At 35.1% G+C, this 21,209-nt stretch overlaps 5 protein-coding genes across 13 annotated transcripts; 1 reads left to right on the top strand and 4 right to left on the bottom strand.

Moving 5' to 3' along the window:
* Positions 1–835: 835 nt before the first annotated feature.
* Positions 836–2,025, top strand: LOC140981132 (calmodulin-1-like). Its single transcript, XM_073447414.1, has 4 exons — positions 836–1,040; positions 1,184–1,341; positions 1,442–1,522; positions 1,701–2,025. The coding sequence occupies exons 1-4, from the start codon at positions 962–964 to the stop codon at positions 1,836–1,838; spliced, it is 456 nt and encodes a 151-aa protein (XP_073303515.1). The 5' UTR covers positions 836–961; the 3' UTR covers positions 1,839–2,025.
* A 66-nt stretch (positions 2,026–2,091) lies between these two features.
* On the bottom strand, positions 2,092–4,889 carry LOC140980305 (small ribosomal subunit protein eS1-like). 5 transcript variants are annotated; one of them, XM_073446059.1, is made up of 5 exons: positions 4,705–4,889; positions 4,514–4,628; positions 2,932–4,477; positions 2,586–2,774; positions 2,092–2,372 (listed from the first exon to the last, which is right to left on the bottom strand). In XM_073446059.1, exons 3-5 carry the CDS (start codon positions 3,010–3,012, stop codon positions 2,280–2,282), a joined length of 363 nt encoding a protein of 120 aa, XP_073302160.1. In that variant the 5' UTR covers positions 3,013–4,477; positions 4,514–4,628; positions 4,705–4,889; the 3' UTR covers positions 2,092–2,279. The 5 variants fall into 5 exon arrangements, with proteins under 5 accessions (XP_073302160.1, XP_073302161.1, XP_073302158.1 ...); XM_073446060.1 differs by having other exon boundaries at positions 4,730–4,888; XM_073446057.1 differs by having other exon boundaries at positions 4,514–4,889.
* A 657-nt stretch (positions 4,890–5,546) lies between these two features.
* On the bottom strand, positions 5,547–7,084 carry LOC140981252 (leucine-rich repeat extensin-like protein 6). The gene has a single exon (XM_073447598.1). It carries the CDS (start codon positions 6,999–7,001, stop codon positions 5,853–5,855), a length of 1,149 nt encoding a protein of 382 aa, XP_073303699.1. The 5' UTR covers positions 7,002–7,084; the 3' UTR covers positions 5,547–5,852.
* A 4,115-nt stretch (positions 7,085–11,199) lies between these two features.
* Positions 11,200–16,798, bottom strand: LOC140981039 (RNA-binding motif protein 25). Of its 5 annotated transcripts, none has more exons than XM_073447256.1 (9): positions 16,243–16,441; positions 15,738–15,825; positions 15,411–15,453; positions 14,677–14,924; positions 14,373–14,525; positions 13,553–14,000; positions 12,711–13,385; positions 12,073–12,632; positions 11,200–11,644 (listed from the first exon to the last, which is right to left on the bottom strand). In XM_073447256.1, the coding sequence occupies exons 2-9, from the start codon at positions 15,816–15,818 to the stop codon at positions 11,393–11,395; spliced, it is 2,460 nt and encodes an 819-aa protein (XP_073303357.1). In that variant the 5' UTR covers positions 15,819–15,825; positions 16,243–16,441; the 3' UTR covers positions 11,200–11,392. The 5 variants fall into 5 exon arrangements, with proteins under 5 accessions (XP_073303357.1, XP_073303358.1, XP_073303355.1 ...); XM_073447257.1 differs by having other exon boundaries at positions 16,261–16,437; XM_073447254.1 differs by lacking the exons at positions 15,411–15,453; positions 15,738–15,825 and having other exon boundaries at positions 16,243–16,798.
* Positions 16,799–17,932: 1,134 nt separating this feature from the next.
* On the bottom strand, positions 17,933–19,839 carry LOC140981866 (2-methylene-furan-3-one reductase-like). The gene is made up of 4 exons (XM_073448358.1): positions 19,385–19,839; positions 18,897–19,221; positions 18,513–18,672; positions 17,933–18,417 (listed from the first exon to the last, which is right to left on the bottom strand). Exons 1-4 carry the CDS (start codon positions 19,771–19,773, stop codon positions 18,152–18,154), a joined length of 1,140 nt encoding a protein of 379 aa, XP_073304459.1. The 5' UTR covers positions 19,774–19,839; the 3' UTR covers positions 17,933–18,151.
* Positions 19,840–21,209: the final 1,370 nt, after the last annotated feature.

Raw genomic sequence — 21,209 nt, 5'->3', positions numbered from 1 at the left:
GTAAATCCTTCCATTCCATGCAACTCCTTAATTTCAATTACAAGCTGATAATGAAACTAGCTAGTTGTGAGTAAAAAAAAATAAAAAAGGATTTGCAGTATATATGTAAATATGAATGAATGAAGTAAAACATGCTAATTCAATACCGTCCATATCTAGAAAATTAAACATTAATTAATAATCTCCTTTTGTTGACAAGAATCTCAAAAATTCAAGAGCCACAAGTCGAAAACTAAAAGAATATATATAATATTGGATGAGAAAGAAATCACTCGTATGAACGTAGAATAATTAGGTGGAGAAATTCCAAGAGAGAGTTTGAAAGGTCAAAGACGTTGAAATGGAAGTTGGTGAGTAAAAGAAACCGAGTATATATGGGACTATTTGTCAAGGCCGGAGGGAGATTCGGTCGTCTTCTTGAAGGGAAAACATACAATACATATTTCTTCATTTTTGACCTATTCATTCTTTCATTTGATCAGTATGTTTTTCGTTGGATCTTGTCTCACATGTATGTATATTTCTCATGTTCTACGTTATTCCTATGACCATTTCAATTTTCACGTGCATTTTACCGATATATAAGTCATTCCAAGAAATGATATTACGATTTTCCAAGGCTAATTGCTTTTAATTAAGTGAGAAATGTATTCTGGTCTAATTCAAAATTTCGGAAAAATTATACGTACTCCCACTAGTACAACATTGACCTACTCAATCCTTGACTAATCCTCGTTTTCTTTTATAATTATAATAATAATAATAATTTTTGTAAACTTTCAAGAAAACTTGATGCGTTTACTACGGCTTTGTTTGTCCCATTTCTCGCTACTACATAAAGCCAGCCAGGATTGAGCTAGCTATACACAAAACAATACAGCCTCTCTCTCTCTCTCTCTCTCTCTCTCTCTCTCTCTGCGCAACCAGTTCAAGTATTGTTATTTACCTGTAGAGGACCTCCATGGCGGATGCAGTACTTAACGAAGAACAGATTGTCGAGTTCAAAGAAGCCTTCAGTCTATTTGACAAAGATGGTGATGGTTAGTGCTTTTTCTAGTTCATTTTTCTGATGAGCTGAGAGGGATTAACTCGATGAAATTAGTTTTTTTGTACCTTAATTTAACTAGATTTATCATGGGTTTGTCCTAATTCATCCTGAAATGAAAATTTACATACGCTGCAGGTTGTATTACCATTGAAGAATTGGCTACAGTGATAAGATCTTTGGATCAGAACCCAAGTGAGGAGGAGCTTCAAGATATGATTAATGAAGTTGATTCTGACGGGAATGGGACCATCGAATTTGCTGAGTTCTTGACTCTCATGGCCAAGAAAGTTAAGGTACATAACGGTTTTAGTACCAATATTGTCATGTACACTGTTCTCCGCATTTTGAGTGCATGAACAAACAATTTTGATATATTTTTTTAAATTATTGCAGGACTCTGATTCGGAGGAGGAGCTCAAGGAAGCATTCAAAGTGTTCGACAAAGATCAAAATGGTTACATTTCTGCTACTGAGGTATGGCCAAAGCTAAAATTTAGTTAAATCTTGTAAGAGTTCTTTTAATATTAGTTTAGGATCTTTTTTTTAAAAAAATGGAAGATATTTTGGGTGAAGATTGATTAATATCCAACGACATTTCTACTTGTTACATTTTCATATCCATGATTATTTTTTTAATGACATTTTGTGGCAGCTTCGTCATGTAATGATCAATTTAGGGGAAAAATTAAGCGACGATGAGGTTGAGCAGATGATTAGAGAAGCCGATTTGGATGGCGACGGACAAGTTAACTACGATGAATTTGTGAAGATGATGATGACTATTGGTTGAAAACTAGCTTCATGTTAACTTTCTTTTAAGTCGAGTCTTTTTCCAATTGTTTTATTATTGCTGGTTTTTTTTTTTTTTTTCAAATTAAATTGAAGATAGAGATTGGATTTCTATTTTTTTTTACCGAGTTAATTGATTTTAAATGTTGACTTCCTGTTCCAATAAAAATCGTGAAGATGTTCGAATATTTCGATAAGATCTCAAACGAGACATAATTCATATCGAATGCAAAAACAGCAACAATAAAACCGAGTAGGAAAAAAAATTAAATGATAAGAATGAAAATAACATTTAAATGTGGTTTTGGCAAAGATGCGGATTACGAAAGAATTATCGACCAAACAAAATTAACATCCAAAGTCACATTATCAGACTTCCCCTAGACCACTCCCCTAGTGCATTCAAAGGAACAAAAGAAATCTTGGGTGGTCTCAGCAAAATCTAAGCACCAATAACTTCAGTCACCTCAGCCACGGTCTCCTCAGTAGGCCTTTCCAGTTTAACACCAAAGTCCTCACTATAATCGCCGTGAACCTACAAGTTATGCAAATGCAGACGATGTATGATACCATCAAAAAGGATTAATTTTCAAAGATGTTCTAATGACGACCAGTGCAGTCATCGCATTTTTTCTTGACTCACGAACAAAAATATAAAAGATAACATCTTATTGCTTCAAGATGGTGAAGGTTAAATTATTAACAGTGACATAGTGCTAAAAGGAGATAGTGGACAATAAAGACTTGCCTCCATTAACTTGCCAAGGTCGAACTTGGGAGCTTTTAAGATCTTAACCTTCCTAATGTACACATTTTGCAGAGGGTAAATGCTAGAAGTAGCCTTCTCTATCTCTTTTCCGATTGACTCAGGAATGAACTTCTGAACCAAATCCTTGAGATCACAATATTGTGCCTGGTTAACCATGATTTCTCGCATCTTCCTTCGGATATGAAGGAATAACAATCATCCACATGAAATTGATATATTACAAAAATGAACATTTACTCCAACATAAGCTGCACCAAGTTGAGGATGAAGGCACATATACAAGTGTATAAATTTGAAACAAGTCCGTAATAATACAAATATTTACTTGCCGAATTTGACTGGACTGTGCGTAACATGTCCTCTTCTGCTGATTCACACACTTCTTGGTGAAACCAATGCAAAACATCCTCAGAGTATAACTGTCAGTTGCTTTACATCAACATGAGCCTTCATCAAGGACTGCCACTTCCTGACAAGTGACCTCAACTTATCAGCAGTAAAGTCCATACCATACCCTGCAGGTCACCCAGAAAATGGAAGGCATTAGATATACAGAATGCACGTATCACAAAAGTGTGCAGCATCTTTGGCTCCTTCATACCCAGAAGTTTGTGAGAACATTCTTTCCCTGGATATCTTCAACTCTCAAACGGATCTTTCTGAAGGCATTGTCTTCATCACCTTGAAGGTCAGCCAAAGACACCTCAACGACACAATGCTTGAGTCCGTCTGAAGCAATCCGATAAAAAGAATAAATGTTGAACATGACAAGTGTAAAATAGAAAACTGGCAACAAAATATTTTTCAATAGATTATCGGAAAGCATAAAAAACATTTAACTCAATTAGTACAAGCTCTGAATTTCATAATTTCAACAAGCACGCAAACAACCATCAAATAAAAAATGAAAAAGACCATTTTCTCTTCATTCCAGCATTTTCTTATCTACCTAGCATCTCCTCCTGAGTCCTGAGTAACATTAGTTAAAACATCAACACCAGTCATGCAACAACGTCCTGAAACATATTCATAACCTAACCAACCAAAAAAACTTTCATTGAGAAGCACAGGTCTTGGTATGCTTTAGAGGTTCAAGGCACCATTTAACCCATTTTTAATGTAGGGATGGATGAATACAAGTCACGATCATTTTTGTATGGAGTCGTAAGTATTTTTTATATTGTCTTGCATAAAGATTGATAAGAGATTGCTTAGGTTGTAATATTATCTATATTATGGAATCTCATTTTAATAAAGTATGTTTCTCATTTTGCGCCTTGCCCTTAAACTCTATGATACACAAATGCTTTAGTGAAAATTCCACTTGTTATAACCATGGATTTTACCTTAATTTAGACAATAAAATCGTGAAAGAGTTCAAAAGCATGTAAAACCAGACTCCAACATCCACCAAAAGATCTAAATAAAATATTAATGTATCAATGAAACAGTCATGACATGCAACAAGATCCTTCGCAAAATGTTTACTTCACATATATAAATGTAACACGATGAATACATTTCCTCGAAATAAGTAAATTAACAATTTTTTGGACCCAAGATCCAGACAGATGTGAGAGAAAAACTAAAATAACAGACAATACAAAGCAAGACTACAGAAAGAACAGTTGAGCTTTTCACAGAAAAAGATGCAAATAAAATCCAACACAGATCAGCCAACAGGTGCAACAAAGTATACAAAATTCGGGGAATAAACATTATTCTGATAAGCTAAAGTGAACAGCAACAGCAAGCTGGTGAAACACTCCCATCAAAGATTTGAGAAAATCACAGAAAGGTATATCCGAATTTCACAAGCAATAGTTCCTTCGACACTAACTCGCAGGATGAATAAAAACGAAATCTTTGATCTGAAACATAATAATGTGATACAATAATTATTATACCTTTGTACCCTGAGTACGAGTAGTACGAGTAAGAAGGGTTTTGCCAACATTTCTGGTATTGAATATTGAAGCGCTTTGATATCATACCGATCTTTTTTTAGTAAACGGATCGGTCCTATCATCAATCAAAAAAGCAATTTTAGCCAAAAACTGGCACTTTATTGAAATTAGCACCATAAAAGAATACTCACGCTTTCTACTTGCCTCCCTTCTTACCCTTACAAATTCTCTTGTTCTTGCTGAAAATAAACTATAAGAATCAAATGTAATCCGAGTGAGGCCAAGAACCCTAGTAATTTTTTTATTGATTAATGTACTCGTTTTGGACTAGGAGTGTTTCGATTGTTTTTGGGTTTATTGGGCTACCCACCCCTTCTCAACTCATACATGGGACCTGGGAAAGATATTATTTTTAATATGTATGTGTGTAACAATTTCTGGAAATTAATTTGTTCAAGTAGGTGTGATCTTCCTAATTTTTTATAAAAAAAGATCAATATTTGTTATAATTTATTCTGAAACTTCATATTCATCAGAAGAAATGATTGATAAAGTTAGAATATCATATCCAGAAATTTCAAAATGTTTAATTTGACGATTTCAAATTCACAACAAACTCTACCGCTACAGTTTTATTACCATTATCATTATCATTATCATTATCATTATCATTATCATTTTGAGGAAAGATAGATAAACAATTTAATAAGTTATGGTGCTATTTTATATGAGTTGACCTAATAATGAACTATTTTATAGTATCATATCTTACGTTGTTAATGGGTTGTGTGTAACTTGTTCATGAGCTGGGTTAAACGAAAAGGGTCATCATTATGAATATACATGTAGAAGCTTTCTCGAAAACAAAATTTGAAGTAATAAATCTTAGTAATGACCACTACTTTCTTCAACTATAAATAGACTTGTATTTTTTATTATTATTATTATTTACAATATGAAAATCCACAATTGTTATCGTTTACAATGGTTATCTTTTAATACATATTGGTTAAACCTATAACTTACAAATCACGTCGGTAAGATAATTCACAACAAACAAACTATGTGAAGCAAGCTAATCCAAAAAAATATTGCAAGAAAATGTAATTCTTATCTCTCACCTACTTCACCTAGTCATAATACTTATACACATTATTATTATTATTGTTATTATTATTATGTACAATGTTTTCTTCGAAGTTCAACCTTCCCTTTCTTGTAACAACCAGAGCCGAAAAATATTAAAGAAAAGCAATGAAAAACATAACAAAATAGAAGTCAAGAAAAGTACAAACAATCACATCTAGAAAAAGTAAAAACGTGAACTTGATCAAGGCAATCAATAATGATGCGGCGGCGGCGGCGGAGAAGGCGGAGGCGGTGATGGAGGTGGAGCCGGCCGAGACGCACAGCCGAAAGCGCTACAATCAACTGGATGTGAATAAAAAGCACGGCATTCTTCATCAGAACGCTGTTTAGGCTTGTATGGTATACAATTCATGGAATCATCCTTAGCTTTGATTTTCCGACACGAACTTGGCTCTGTACAGAAGTAATTATCAGCAAAAGTGAAATTCTCCAGCCTCGGCAACAAACAGATGCTCTCAGGAATCGCCCCGGAGAGCTTGTTATGAGCAACATTCAGCTGTTCCAGGGACTTCATGTTGCCAATAGATTCCGGCAAACTCCCGACAAGCTTGTTAGAACTCACATCAAACACTGTCAATTTAGTCAAAAGCCCGATTTCCTGAGGCAAGCACCCTACCAGTTCAGCGTTACTGATGATAATTTCGTTCAGGGTTTTCGCCATTTTGCCTATACTTGAAGGCAAGCAACCCTGGAGCTTGTTATTGGCAAGAACTAAAGCAGAAACTGTTGAGTTCCCGAGGTTTTTAGGAAGAGTGAACTGAAAATCATTGTTGTTTATGAAAATGGCGTCGAATTCTTTATCAAATAAGCCTGGTGGAACCTTTCCCTGGAATTTGTTAAATCGAATATCCAGGAATTTGAGCGAAGGCAGACCAAGAAAGACAGAAGGGAATTTTCCAGACAGAAGATTATTACTAACATCAAGTTCATATAAGAGATGAAGATTACGAAAACTATCTGGGATTGTGCCTTTGAATCGGTTCGAGTTCAAATGGAACAAGGCAAGATCAGTTAACAGGCCAAGTTCTTCTGGCAATGAACCTGAAATTCCACCATGATTTAAATCGACCCCAGCTACCGTGATTACGTGTGGATCATCGGGGGCCGGGGCGCAGAAAATTCCATTGTATTGGCAAACATCAGGGCCATACCAGTTTGAAGTGAAGTTCTTTGGGTCATCTGTGATGGCATGTTTCCAGGCTTGGAGGGCTAAGAATGCATTGAAAAGTCTAGGGTTTGGAAGTGGGGTGGAATAGTTTGATGCTTGCAAAGATGGTTTCGAGAAGAGGAATACAAGGGAGAGGAATTTGAAAATGGTTAATGGATTAATGATCTTCATTTTTCGTATTCTTTAGAACATTTTTGGAGTTTTTATGAGTGTGTTGGACGAGGTGTTGGGAAGAGTTTTTTTGTGTGAAAATTGTCAATGGATGTAGGCTCTACTTATTTCTCATATATATAGTTCTCTTTCTTTACGAATATATATATATATATATATATAATGTGGTTATGACTTTAAAGTTTTAATATACAATACCATATTAAATCATTTCATGTTTTACTATATTTAATTATAATATAAAATATAGTTTTGTTTATATACACCATAGAAAAATGCTGCATGTATAATTCATTATTTCTTTAAAAACATATAATTTTTATCATAAACTTTAAATATTGATAATGAGTTATGTAATAGAGTACACATTTTTGTATACAAGAAAACACGTGGTATGAAAAGTAGAGATAAAATTGAAATGAAACATAAATAGAAATTGTTGCAATTGATTGTTTGAAATTTGTTTGATAAATCAATGAATATATGCTATATATTAAGTCTTGGGCCAAATTACATTAAAGTAATATTACTATTATACGTTTTTAAGGGAGTACTAGAGATGTAGAGTAGATGAACGTTTGATCAATGGTCAAGAGCTCGATTCCTTCTACTAACACTTTCTGAAGCTAGCTTGTCATGCAGGACTTACTCAGTGTGATTTATCTGATTAACATGGTTTGTAATATTCACGTTATTATAAAGATTTATCCAACAGAGACCGAAAAATAGCAACAATGCGTTCTCATTGGTATGCACACAATGCGTTCTCCGAATAATACTAGTATTGATAGAAGCACCCTAGCACTTAAAGCCTTTTATTTACCTGGCCTGTATATAAATAATTACGAAAATCATTAAAAATAAACAGCTGCGATAAAAAGACATAAAATAGAATAAATCTGTACCAAAAAAAAAAAAATTGTTCGATTATAATTCGGTAGGGTTGTTGAGAGATATTAGATTCAAATTAATTAAATTAAATTACACCAAAAACACGGTTATTAGTTTTGGTAGCTGAATATAAAATATATTGCATATCGGTCATTTTCACAATTACAAATATGCTTTGACAAAACCCACAAGGTTTCGGAGACCTAGTCTTTCAAGATATCTATGGGCCCATTGCTTTTATTTTTTTTCCTACTCTTATCTACATATAAAAATATTAATTAGAAGCTAATTGCATAATAATATACGTTTTGTACTCCTCTATTTTCTATCCGTAGACTCTGTGTGTTTGTGTTTGTGTTTGTGTTTGTGTGTGTGATTAATCAATTCCTTTAACAAATTTATGGACAAGGAATGGCCTCAATTGTACGTTTGTTGGGAAATTGGACTTGTCAAATTCCTACCGGTTTTGGTTTTCTTCTCGTTGTGTCCATTATATTTTATTTATTATTATAAATTATACACTGAATTCTTTTTTGTTTTTTCGAAGCAACCATTCTTGCATGTATGGACTAGGTAAATGATTTGAAATTTCTATGATCATTCCGCAACACCTTTCCAATAATTATTTCTTTTTCTCTCCTTTTTTTTTTTTTTTTTTTTTTTTTTTTTTTTTTTTTTTCTTTTTTTTTTTTTTTTTTTTCATTTGAATGGATAGAGGGAAAAATTAAACTAACGGGTTCTTTTAAGATAATGATCTCCATTTATATTTAAGATCGTAATAAATACATAAAAACCACCCATAATTTAATTTCACATTTCTCACTTATTGATTCAATGCCTAATTATTATGTGTCTAATTGGGCGGAACAGCAAAAAGCATGCTTGAGAATTTTATGATACAAGGAGCAACAGGGGAATATTGGCTGAGTTAATCGACAGAGGTTCAAACTTTTAAAATTTTTATCCCGGGCATAACCAGGATGGACCAAAATTTAAATAAAATCTGTGATGGGCAAATAATTTTTTAGATTTTTTCACTAAAATTTAAATAATATTGTATACACATTTTATATTATTTTCAAAATAATTTGCCCGACAAAATTTCTGCCCTTTACTTCACCAACCATGATTAAGATTTGCTTTTTTTTAATTTTAAATAGACTAAGATTTGCCTTTAAGACACGGTCTTAGAATGAAACTTATTCAAATTATAAGAATTCCTCCAGCATGGGGCAAGTAAGCTAGAAAGTAAAAACTTGTGTCAGACGGTCTCACGGGTCGTATTTGTGAGACGGATATTTTATTTGGGTCATCCATGAAAAAAGTATTACTTTTTATGCTAAAAGTATTACTTTATATTGTTAATATGGATAGGGCTGACCCGTCTCACAGATTAAGATCCGTGAGACGGTCTCACATGAGACTCACTCAAGCTAGAAATAGTTAATTACCATGGTTAAATAGTTATTTTATACTAGCTGTCATCCACATTAATGAAACCCCCGATTCTAATAATTAATGGAGATATAATTAAAGATTACCTACCATTCATGAAAATCAAATATGATTTTTTTTTTAAAAAAAATAATTCAAGTTCGTCACCCTTTAATTAATTAAATAAACTTTAAATATGATGTTGTATTATTATATACTAGACCTGGAATATTTCCTAGCTCTAATGATATTGAAATAGGGGGAGAAACACTTCCGATGTAACATTGACTAACCCGAAAATGTTTAACATACTACAATGCCAAAAATACTTAGAGTTATATGGAAATAATCTCTTGGTATAGTAACAAAAATGATATCTCAACATCTAAGAGGTTTTGAGCTAGAGATAAGTCCTCATATCGGTTGTATTAAAAAAAAAAAAATACATTTCCTAAAAGAAATCCATAATTGATATGATTCCGACTTCAGAGATTTTATTTTATTTGAAAATAAATATTTTTAATCCGTTATAATCTTATCTTTAATTTTAAATGCATGGTTGTTTTCTTAAATTCAATATCAAAGTTATTATATTATACGAACATAAACACGCATATTCGATATGATGCTGTGCTAAAAAAAACTTGATTGCTTGTGTTTTAAATTAATCCCCACTTGCATATGAAAGTCAGACTTCAAAACTTAGGTTGGAATTTCATGGTTTACATAGAAACATATAATATTGGAAATTATATTATATGTATCTATGTATGTATGTATGTATCTGTACGTGTAAATTAATCACGCTTAATTATAGACATTCCATGGTTTCATCTCAACAGGTAATTTTGAGCTACCGCTTGGAATTGATCAAACCCCCGGAAAGACACATTTGACAAATTTAAGTGAATTATATCAAATCTAAATCAAGGAATTCAATGGTTAATTGTTGGAATATTCAATCTTAGCCCTTTTTCATGCGAAAGGGCAGGCAGCATTTTAAGGGTCAATTCAGAGGGCCTGAATTAAGTAACTTTGATGTAATGATCCTTCGATATTTTTATGTCCATATAATACTTAATATTGAAAATAAAAACCCAATTATGGTAAATTACTAAAATATAAAAAATATCTCAATCATATCCCAAATTCAACGGTAAGATTTACTCTCATCTTATCAAAATTTAATGATTATTAATAATATAAGACAGAGATTACTGTTAATAAAAAATTATTATAAAACATCGTATTTACAAAAACAACTAATTTTATCACGATTATTTTAATTAATTATGCTAAAATTGTTAATTTGAATATGATCATTAGATTTTTTACACAAAAAGTATGTAATACCAAATATTATTATATACATGCACCGTCATGAAGTTGGACATGATCGAAGTCCATTATTCATTAAATTCTAAATTTAGAAATAAATTATTTATTACTTTTTATTCGAAATAACATCTTTTGAAGTCAAGTAAATAGCTATATTATATGTGATGTGATTTAAAAATAATAATAATAATAATACAGCACAGTAGACTAAACGGCTAGAAACTGCCTTCTCAGGTGTCTTGAGATAAGAGGTTCATCTTTAAAATAAAATCGAGCAATGGATCAATTCATAAAATCGTTGCTTTTAAAATCCATCATAGTACGCTATATATTTTGGCAAAAGGTAATAAATGTTATCAACATTCCAGCTCATTTAATTTTTTTTTGTAATAATAAGTTTTTTGAGGACCAATTTACTTGATATGGATGCTGACCTGAAAATGAGTAAAATCAAGACAAGACTCGAGGATATATGCATGTGACCCACCTCATCTGTTTTTTTTCGTTTTTTTTCCTTGAGTAACTCCCTCGTCTGTTTAATCTGCAAGAACATTTTATAAGGTTGCAACATGTTTATATCTACCTTGAATGAAACTTACACATCGAAAGTAGCAACACTGCAATTGAATCCTCTCTAAAAACACGAAAAAAGTGGCTGGCATGCAGTGGTAAATCAAACTGAAACAACCCATGGAAACAAGAATATTTTGTTTTTGCCAAATTTCTGCTCAAGTCCTCGCCTTTGGTGCTAGGCCAGTCTCTACTTTCTTGATCTCAAAGATGAGCATTCTCCACATCTTTAGCACAAACATTTCGGCTTCATCGTCCAGAATAGATTGGAGACGTTCAAACATCTCACCAGCATTTATGTGTTCCTGAGTGCTGGAAACTATGTAGTCCACAAGTGTAACCTCCTCTTCTCCCAGAAAGTCAGTGATTTTCTTTGATATCCATGGTCTCATTCTCTCATGCAATGCGTTCTGTAAATGCAAAAACGAAACTAATAAGCTGCACACAAAATGGTACCTGTTTATTTCAGGAGAACAAAAGAGAGAGACAACATTTCAAACTCCGGGTCTGGTCACTACTATAATTAAGAGACGGCAAATATTCAAATATAATTAGTACAGCAGTAGTATAGTCAGGAAGGTTTTACGGTAAACTAAATTTCAAGAAATCTTCACGGTTACATATTTAGTTGAGTAATCAGAAATTTAGACAAAGTGGGTTGCTTGATCAGTTGTTCGCTAAAACGAAGATGGTTCTCTATTCATTCATCATGCAGTGCTATCTTTTTCCAACACAACTGAAAAGAATCGGATGATGTTCGATCATTTCACAGAAAAAAGCTAAGCAAAATATATCAAACAAAATTTTTAAAATTTTAGACATCAGCAATTTAAGTCACCTGTTCGTAAATAACCCAGTTTATCTCATATGAGAACAATTCATCTTTGGTCTTTGGAATTGTGTCAATCAACTGCTTAGCATCCAAGAGCTTTTGGTTTTCCGGGGTCTTCAACTTATTTGCTCTCTCTCTCCCCGAATGATCCTTTCTGCTATCTTCACGAGTGCTACTAGTCTCTTCTTCGTATCTACCTCGATCGCGCTGACTAGATTTCTCATGATAACGCCTGCCTTTTTCTTTTTCTATTCCAAGTTTCTCTTCTTTAGGATTCACAGTTGAAATACGCTTTACATATTCTGCTGCCGCAACCATTGGACCTTCCGATATGGAAGACTGAACTGCTTGTTGTTCCTCGGTTGAGTAATCAATTGGGACCAGTGGCTTCATCTTCTTTTCCTTATGTGCATCCTCGTCCTCATCCTCGTAAAATACAGATGGGATTGCAGCTCGTTTTCCAGACCCTGAAAGACCAAAACCCAACTTTCTGGTAGGTGCCTGTCGCTCATCTGTTGTAGCATTAACAGTTTCATCATTGATGCCATTCCGTAATACCCCTTCACCTGCAATCAACCAAGGTGATCTAAGACACGAGATGTGGAAGGTAAATCAGCAACAAATCATAAAGTTAAAAATATTACTTTCATATATTCCACCGCTTGGTAGGAGGCCAGAGGTCTGATCAACTGCTTTACTCCGATCTTCAAGATATGAAGCATCATTGGGTAAAATCGTATTCTCATGCTCCTTAGCTGGTCCAGCAGATATAATTTTCTGAGCCTCCTGCAGTTTCTTTAGCAGTTCTTCCTCAGCCTTCATTTTAGCTTCTGCGATCTCTTCTTCCTCTCTCAATCTATCAGCCAGGTCCTCTTCCTTCTCCCTTTGTCTCCTTTTCCTCTCTTCATCGCTAGTCTTGTATTTCCTCTTTTTCCCATAGCCATCATCACTATCACGCTCTTGGTCCATTATTTCCCACTTTCTTTCTTGAAATTTCTCTTTCTCTTTTTCACGCTCTCTCTTCCGCCAATGCTCTCTCTCTCTTTCCCTAGTTTCCCAATCTTTTTCACGCACTTTGTACCTGCGTTCTTCTTCCCTGCTCTTATATTCTCTATCTTTCTCCCTCTTAGCTCGTTCTTGCTCTCGCTCCCTCTCATATCTTTCAAATTCCTTTTCTTTATCTTGCCTTGATTCACGTTCTCGGTCTCTTCTCTTATCATGCCTTCTACTCCTATCGGGAGAACCAGTTTCAGTCCTGTCATGATCGCTCGAAAGCTTACTTTCACCAGTCTTCTCATCTTCATTTTTGTCTTCAGCATCTGCACAACAAAGTCGCAACATGTCAGGAGTGCTTATGGAGAACCCAAGTTTTAGGGACAAAAGTGTCTCCATGGGATAAAAATGCCATAACCCTTAAAAATGAATTCCAATCGAGGAAGCGAAAAAAGGAACACCTTTTCCATTCACAGACAAAAGTGAAACTCACCATGCTTTGCCATATCTGTGTCGGATTCTCCATCCCTTGACCCAGAAGGCTGTTCAGAGTTTGAGTTGCCCGGACCATCAACAGCTGTTTGTAGAGGTGGGGGTGGGGGTGGCAGAGGTTTGTTCTTCAATCTCTCATCCAGCATGCTAGTAAGCTTTTCAAAAGCCTCACGGTCTGCTTCCATGTCTAAATCAGTTACAATACCAAAATTGGAATCATCAGGATTTTCCTTATTCAATTTTTCACCGTCGTCTTTCTTCTCTTCCTCTAAAGAGGGCTTCACAGACTCATCGGAGGACTTCACTGCTTCATTTTTATCAAAACCTGATCCAGTCGGTTCCCCTATCCCAGAAACTTCTGCTTCTGATCCTTGGATAGTCTTCGAGCTTTCAGTTTTGTTCTTAACATAATGTTCAAGATAAACACGAGTTGCTTGATTAACTTTTAACTGCAAATTCATCAAATCAACTAAATATAAGCCAAAAAGAAGTCCAAATTTTTTACTAGAAAATTAATAATTTAGAAGTAATCAGCAAATGTTTTTTACATTATGAGAATGAATCCAAGATTATTGAAAAAAGGCACCATCAAGACAGAGATATGAACCATGGGAAGGAAACACTTAGCATGTGATTCCAGTTTATATTTAAAATATCACAAAGATTTGTGTTTGGTGAGTACTTTGCGGGCTAGGATATTTATTTCAACCGTCAAAGCCAAATGCTTAGCAAGAAATACGATTTTCTGGCAATCCAGTGTCATGAGTGAAGACATCTAGCTTGAAAAAATATAGGAAAATTATTGAGTAAGTGTCAAATACCATCAACTCCTGTCCATCGACATTCAATTTATTGAGAAGTCGCATTGCACGAAGAACTCCTTCAGCAAACTCAAACTCGCAAAATCCAAAGCCTTTCAGAGTACCATTAGTAGGATCTTGCACTCGTTTCCAACTCTTTACTGGCCCACAAAGCTTTAGAAAAAATGAAAAGTAAGATTTCATTGAAATGAGCATCATTAAGTTTTCCAACCAAACAGGATACGCATAAAGCAGGGACACACAGTAGATTGAACTCAATAAGTTAAAAAAAATGGTAGCCAAGTAAAATGTACGAGTCTTATACTTGCAACAGAGAAAGCATGAAATCATTTTCCACGGTTGACGATATCTTCCCAACGTAAACAGTTGTCTGCGGCTTCTCCGTTATTCCGGCACTTGAGATAACAGGCTGCCTAACAACAGGAGAAATTAATGGACCGCGAATTCCAATGATTGGCGGGCGTGCCAGAGGCGGCATGACACCAACTAGCAGTCTTGGAGGAAATCCTGGACGCATCATTGGGGCATAAGGAGAGGGATAACGGACAGCGCCTGCACAAGGAGACAAAGATCTAGGCTAATGTGTCAGAATTCATTCACGAAAATACAATGTTCCTTCATATTGCTGGAAAACATGAGTACAAAAGAACCAATAAGACAAATAATCTTTTGTTACCAAAAAACTAAACAGGGACGAGAACATTCACCAGCAGAATATAGAACCTGAAGGGACATCAAAACAATATAACTCGAATTCATGAATCAGGAATGCGTGAACAGATCATACCTCATGTATCCACTTGTAAAACAGAATGCGTGTCAAAAACTATCCAATTCCAGGCACCATATGTGAAGGTTTAATTTGAGTTGTAAGATGAGAAAATCAACTTCTCACTCTCACTAGAGTGATAAAAAAACAGAACTAAGATATAGGTCTAAAAAACATTTAATTACATCACCCATAACAATGGTTTTAGGGTCATTTTAATAAAATGTATAGAAACTAAAATCAAATTGGGAATGAGAAGATTGTGATACCTTGATTGACATAGGCATAGCTGCACTCAACTTTATTAAGAGTCTGCTGTCGGCAATTCAAAAATTAAAATCCCACAAGAGGGATAAACATTCTTATAACTACAACAAGTATCCTCATGATTAGAATACGAGTACCAGAAATGTGTTGTATTTCATCAGAGGAAAATCACATTTTGTTCAGCCTATTACCTGGACTTCAGTTAGATGCTTGTTTTTCCTATTCCTTGTTTTCTATGAATTCGAATTACAGACATTACCATTCTAGTACTAAATTGGTACTTAAGCGAGATTAATCAAATAAACCAAACAAATAAATTGCGTTCATACCAACAAAAAAGGAGTTGAAGTGTTGGGGTACTCAGTAGTCTCTAATGAAGCCTTCCAACTTTTCCCAACGTAATCAATCATGAGTGCACTGTAGGAGAAAACATAGTCATCGATACCCCTAAATCGAACCAACATATATCTCTCCCCACACCTTAGTGGCACCCATTCTTCCTTTTTCATCAACATATCATATCATGTTATATAAATGAAGCTCAAGCATGAATATGCATTATTGTCCTAGTTTCAACATGATGTTAATGCCTATGTGGCATACCTAGAATCAAGTCAATCCAATACCAAGTTCATCACAGCTTAAAACTTTTAGAAGTGCCAAGTCGTATAACCGTAAAAGTCAAAGTTACAGCAAACTTTTTTATCTTAAAACTAACAATATACTATAAACTCAAAAAAAAAATCATAAGATGATGCATATAAAGTACAAGACATCACACACAGTTAAATCAAGAAAGGGCGAGACAGTATCAGAAACGGAGAAAGGACCCACCCGGAGGAGGCATGGAACCTTGGGGAAAATTCTGAGGGATCGTGGGGTAGCCATTCGGCAGGTGCATTGGGTATCTCAAAGGCTGCGGGGCCATGCCATAAGGAGCCGTAAGAACCTGCTGCACCGGAGCCACTAAAAGTTGAGGCGGCGCGCCACTCCCGACTGCCGAAGCTGAAGCCATCACCACAGGCGTCATCCCGCTCACCCCCGGCGGCGGAACCCCGGGATTCTGAAATGGAGGAACAGGTGAGAACAGAGGCGTGGAGCCGGCGGAGGGAACCGCAACAAGAGGAACAGCGGGGCGAAAGGATGGCATGATCGACGGCGGAGGAGGCGCGCTCAGATTAGGGCTAAGGTTCGGGAAAGGGGTTAGCGACGAGGAAGATAGATCGGATTGGATGGATGGTTTGGGGATCGAATTATCGGAATCTGGTTGGTTAGGTTTGAGAACGGAACCGGTGGTTGTTGTTTCCGGTACCGTGGCTGGCTCCGCCATTGCAGTTCTACGCCGGTTGTTAAACTACAAGTTGAATTTGAGCCCTAGTCTAATTTGTGGCAAAACCCACGTCGATAATGATATATATACCATTTACCGTTAATGACAAAGCTCGATTTATGTAATTTTTTTTATTTATTTACTGTTAAAAGTATGAAATCATTAAGTAGAAGGAGAAATTGATTTTCACAATTGTAAAAAAAATAAAAATAAAAATCAACATTCTCTTCATTTATTAGAAGAATGATTTGATAAATTATACATTAATATGTATATTATAACACTCAAAAGAAGATAATAATTTTTTTTATCTTATCGTTGTATTCGACATCTTATATGAGTTGAACTATTACTAATATAAAAAAATATCTATAAAATATTATACCATTTTGTGAATCAAAAATTTAAAAAGTAAATAAGTGTTTTCAAAAATTCAGAATTATCATCATTTATTAGATAAAATAATTTGATTAAAAATTGGATAATATGAGAATTTTAATTGTATAATTAAAATGTAACTACAATTTTTTTTTTTTTTACAAGAAAACTTTCATTATTTTATCAATAATCAGATGTCATCAATTACAAGTTTGTCAAGCCAAAACCGAAAATTATCCGACACCCAAAGTATTGTTGTAAGAGAGGAGATAGAAAATTCTGCGAGAGCATGTAATTAAAATGTAACTAAAAATTAAATTGACAATAAGTAATGTATTTAATATGAAAAAAATTTATAACAAATAATGAAAATTTATTTAAATACAATAATTGTCGTTAAGTTTTTTTTCTTTTTTTTGTTTTGTTATTGTTTACATCACATATTAAAAGTTTTACTTTTAAAATTTGTAGTTTTGGAAATAATTACGAATAACAACTAAATATCAAATAAACATCACATGAGATATATATTAAATAATAGATATTAATGTATGTATAATTTAATAAGTGTCGATTGTATTATCAATTAAATCATACAATTTATTATATCACTGGTCGTCGGTATAAACATACTTCTATCAATAGCGTATTATACACTATTTTGTTGTGAAATTTTGGACGAAATATTTGAATTTTCTGTTTAACAATTCGAAATATAAAATTTTTGTAACAACATAAATTTACAATATTAAACGATTAAAATCAAATATACTTCTTCCACCATTTTTTTCCTTTTCATGTAAAAAAAAGGCTATCAAATATCGAGTCTGAGTTTACAATATATCCCCGAATCATATATTCACATGTGGTTTGAAATTTGATATTCACCATCGAACATATTACAACCATCTGTTGTAGTAGAACAGACACCAGAGACTTTAATCCTTTAGTTCAACCCCCCTAATACAGACTTTTTAATTTATCCTTGCATCAGACAATCTCAAATACACACCTAAAATAATACTCAGTTTTTCCTCACTGAATTGGGTATATCACCACCTTACCGGTAGCCCGGTTCGTTTCCAGGTACGAGAAAGCTTCGTTAACCTTGTCGAATGGGAAGGGTCCCTTAGGGTCGAGAATCGGCTTCACCTTGCCACTCTCCAGGTATGGATTCAGATGCTTTAAATATTCTCTTTTTGAAGTGACCACGAATCTGAAACCAGGCGGGGTGACGGCGCCGGTTAAGACAACTACACTCCCGCCTTCTTTCACTGCCTTGGCCGCCCTGTCGCTTTGTCCTGTCATGTTCGAAACAGAAAAATAATGGATACTTGCAATTCATCAAGCCATGATATATATAGTAAAGATTGAATGAAGATTATGATGAGCTCACCGACTGCATCGTAAACTACATCATATTTCTCCGGCCTGTCTTCAAAGTTCTCTTTAGTGTAGTCAATAGTCAAGTCCACACCCAAGCTTTTCAGAAATTCATGTTTTGCTTCGGTGGAAGTGGCAGCTACCTTTGATGCGCCAAACACATGTTTTGCAACCTGCGCAAAAATGTACTAACTTTTGAATGAATGATCCAACCAAACAAAAAAAAACTTTTCTGCTTGAAGAAATAGGCATAATTCAAGAACATCTTTCAGTACTTCATATGGAATTCATTAAGCTACGAATCGGAAATCACAATGACCAGACTCTCCAACGACAATTTGTAATGAACTACAACTAGAAAGACAAGAATCAAGTAGAGTTTTATATTTTCATTTACCTGAATCGCAAGCGATCCAACGCCACCAGCTCCACCAAGAACAAGAATGGATTGACCCTCAGAAAAGCCAGCCTTGAGAAGGCCTTCGTATGCCGTCTCAATGGCAAGAGGGAGACTGGCCGCCTGCACGAAATCAAGATTCTGAGGCTTCGGGGCCAATAATTTCTCCTCAACGGCAGTGTATTCCGCTAATGACCCGAACTGTTTTGGTCCAGTCAGTGGTTTCTCGTTGATGTTCCCGTACACTTCGTCCCCTTCCTTCAGACCATTCACCTGACTTCCAACTTTAACCACTACGCCGGCAACATCATAGCCTGGAACCGTCTGTCCGGAAAACAAAAGTCGAATAACAAGTTCAATAAAATGTCACTTTAGTAACATGAGACAAAGCCAGATTTGACCGAATTATAGTACTCAATAATAGCATAGCATAGCTTAGAAAGAACGAAACAACATCAAGAAACAAAAAGGTCGAGATAAAATTTAGAGGAAGAGGTGAATCGGTGGCCTGAAACTTCCCTAATCTCCTCTTGAAATCAACGGGGTTTAGCGCAGCAGCAGCCACTTTAATCAGAACCTGATGTTCCTTGACCTCAGGCACGGCAACATTCGACTCGAACTTCAACACATCGACGCCGCCATATTCGCTGTATGTCCAGGCCTTCATTTCAGAGGGAATCGAAGAAGAAGAAGCAGCAGCAGCAGCAGGAGTTGAGGTTTCTGCAGATGGAGAAGCTGCAAGTATTCTGAGGTATCGAGGAGTAGCAATGGGCTTTCGGACGTAATGGGTTGGTTTGGGACAGCTTTTAATACTTATTTGGGAGGTTAAAAATGGAAATGGATGTTTGGTTGGTGAAGACTGGTGGGTGGCATCCATCGGAAAGTGGTGGGGGAGAGGATAGAGTCCATGACCTTTTTTAAGCTTATCAACTTCAACACTTCATGCCTGTTTATGTGGCATGCACTCTTTTTTTTGGTAATTGCTAAAAAAAAAAAAAAACCTGAGATATCAAATTTAACGTGGTCAATATTCAATCGATAACAATATTTTTTAAAATAAAAAGGAATGCCGTGACATTTAATTATTAATGAGTTAGCCGTATTAAATTAATTTAAAAAAATAGGGGTTACCCCGATACGGGAAAATAAACACCCACTAATTTTGTTTAATTGGAGCAGTACTTTCAAATTTGATAACTCGTCTCAAAATTGAAATTTTGGTATCGATGGACAACAAGTATGATACATCTTGCTAATTCTAAGTTAATGTCCTTATTCATTTTTATCTTAATATATATATGTGGATTATTTGAAGCCCTCGATGCTCTTACACTCCAAATTATGTTCCAACAAAAGTACAGATATGAGTAATCGGGACAGCGAGTCAAGCTCTAGCCCGACTATTTTAGGGATGGGTGGTGATACCCCGGTAAAGGCCTGGGTCAATGAGGTGATACCCCTGTAAAGGCCTGGGTCATCATTGACCTGGGATATCAATTGGAAAGCCCAGAATAGAAGTCAGCTTCCCGGGCACTTCTCCTCTTCCCGGGCAGTTATCGTAGCCCGGGCTCTTATACAAGCACCCGGGTAACTGACCACCCGAGCCACCTCGAGAATTGAACCACACTCGAGTATGATTGATACATGTCGTCTAATTTGTCAGAACAACTTGGGCTTGGAGTGTCCTAGAAGTCATCAGAAACTAGAGTATGGGCAACCGACTTGCCATACTTAGTAGGTGGCACTGGAATCAAGGTACCTACCTCATTTTCTACTATAAACAGCAGATATTAATGTCATTTACAGATTCTGAAATCTTTGAACTCTTAAGCATTTTACATATTTTCTCTCAAATATTGCTGGTATTCATCTAAAAAGCCTGCTGATTTTAGCATTGGAGTGGCTATGCCAGATACTACTCCGGCGCCCATTCACGAGTTCCTTTTTTGTTTGCAGGTGGTTGTAGTCATTCTTTCACTCAAATTCACCAAACATTATAAATTATTGATTTGACCCGTTGGAGCTCCGTACCCGGCTCATCTATTTCAACGAGATCACATCAATATATATATTATCAATAAAAAGTTTTAAAAAATGAACAATCTTAATTTTATTTTTTTTGAAGTGTTTATTCAAACAACAATGATCGATTGAGCACCTATCTGGCTTTGCTTTCAAGTCACTCGTGGTGCTCAATTTTGGCTGGTAATTGTAAGTATTAAGATTCAATGTGTGTGGACATAATTTTAAATCCTTTGGATTTTTTTTAATTTTCTCGCTGAAAATTTTAGATCGTTCAAGATCCTTCTTCAG

This window comes from Primulina huaijiensis, chromosome 7 (genome assembly GCF_012295235.1).
Source record: "Primulina huaijiensis isolate GDHJ02 chromosome 7, ASM1229523v2, whole genome shotgun sequence".
Taxonomy (NCBI): Eukaryota; Viridiplantae; Streptophyta; class Magnoliopsida; order Lamiales; family Gesneriaceae; genus Primulina; species Primulina huaijiensis.
The sequence above is the reverse complement of the archived record's forward strand: the minus strand, read 5'-3'. Positions and strand labels throughout refer to the sequence as shown.

Coding starts and splice junctions, on each gene's coding strand:
- LOC140981039 (XM_073447254.1), bottom strand. CDS start 16,738: ATGGCGGAGCCAGCCACGGTACCGGAAACAACAACCACCGGTTCCGTT. Junction 14,925..16,242: donor AGGTTCCATGCCTCCTCCGG/GTGGGTCCTTTC, acceptor CTCCTTGTGCAG/GCGCTGTCCGTTATCCCTCT. Junction 14,001..14,372: donor TCGATGGACAGGAGTTGATG/GTATTTGACACT, acceptor ATGAATTTGCAG/TTAAAAGTTAATCAAGCAAC.
- LOC140981132 (XM_073447414.1), top strand. CDS start 962: ATGGCGGATGCAGTACTTAACGAAGAACAGATTGTCGAGTTCAAAGAA. Junction 1,342..1,441: donor TCATGGCCAAGAAAGTTAAG/GTACATAACGGT, acceptor AAATTATTGCAG/GACTCTGATTCGGAGGAGGA. Junction 1,523..1,700: donor GTTACATTTCTGCTACTGAG/GTATGGCCAAAG, acceptor ATTTTGTGGCAG/CTTCGTCATGTAATGATCAA.
- LOC140980305 (XM_073446057.1), bottom strand. CDS start 3,012: ATGTTTTGCATTGGTTTCACCAAGAAGTGTGTGAATCAGCAGAAGAGG. Junction 2,775..2,931: donor AGTCCAGTCAAATTCGGCAA/GTAAATATTTGT, acceptor ATCCGAAGGAAG/ATGCGAGAAATCATGGTTAA. Junction 2,373..2,585: donor ACCTTGGCAAGTTAATGGAG/GCAAGTCTTTAT, acceptor CATAACTTGTAG/GTTCACGGCGATTATAGTGA.
- LOC140981252 (XM_073447598.1), bottom strand. CDS start 7,001: ATGAAGATCATTAATCCATTAACCATTTTCAAATTCCTCTCCCTTGTA.
- LOC140981866 (XM_073448358.1), bottom strand. CDS start 19,773: ATGGATGCCACCCACCAGTCTTCACCAACCAAACATCCATTTCCATTT. Junction 18,673..18,896: donor TTGGATCGCTTGCGATTCAG/GTAAATGAAAAT, acceptor ATTTTTGCGCAG/GTTGCAAAACATGTGTTTGG. Junction 18,418..18,512: donor TGTAGTTTACGATGCAGTCG/GTGAGCTCATCA, acceptor CGAACATGACAG/GACAAAGCGACAGGGCGGCC.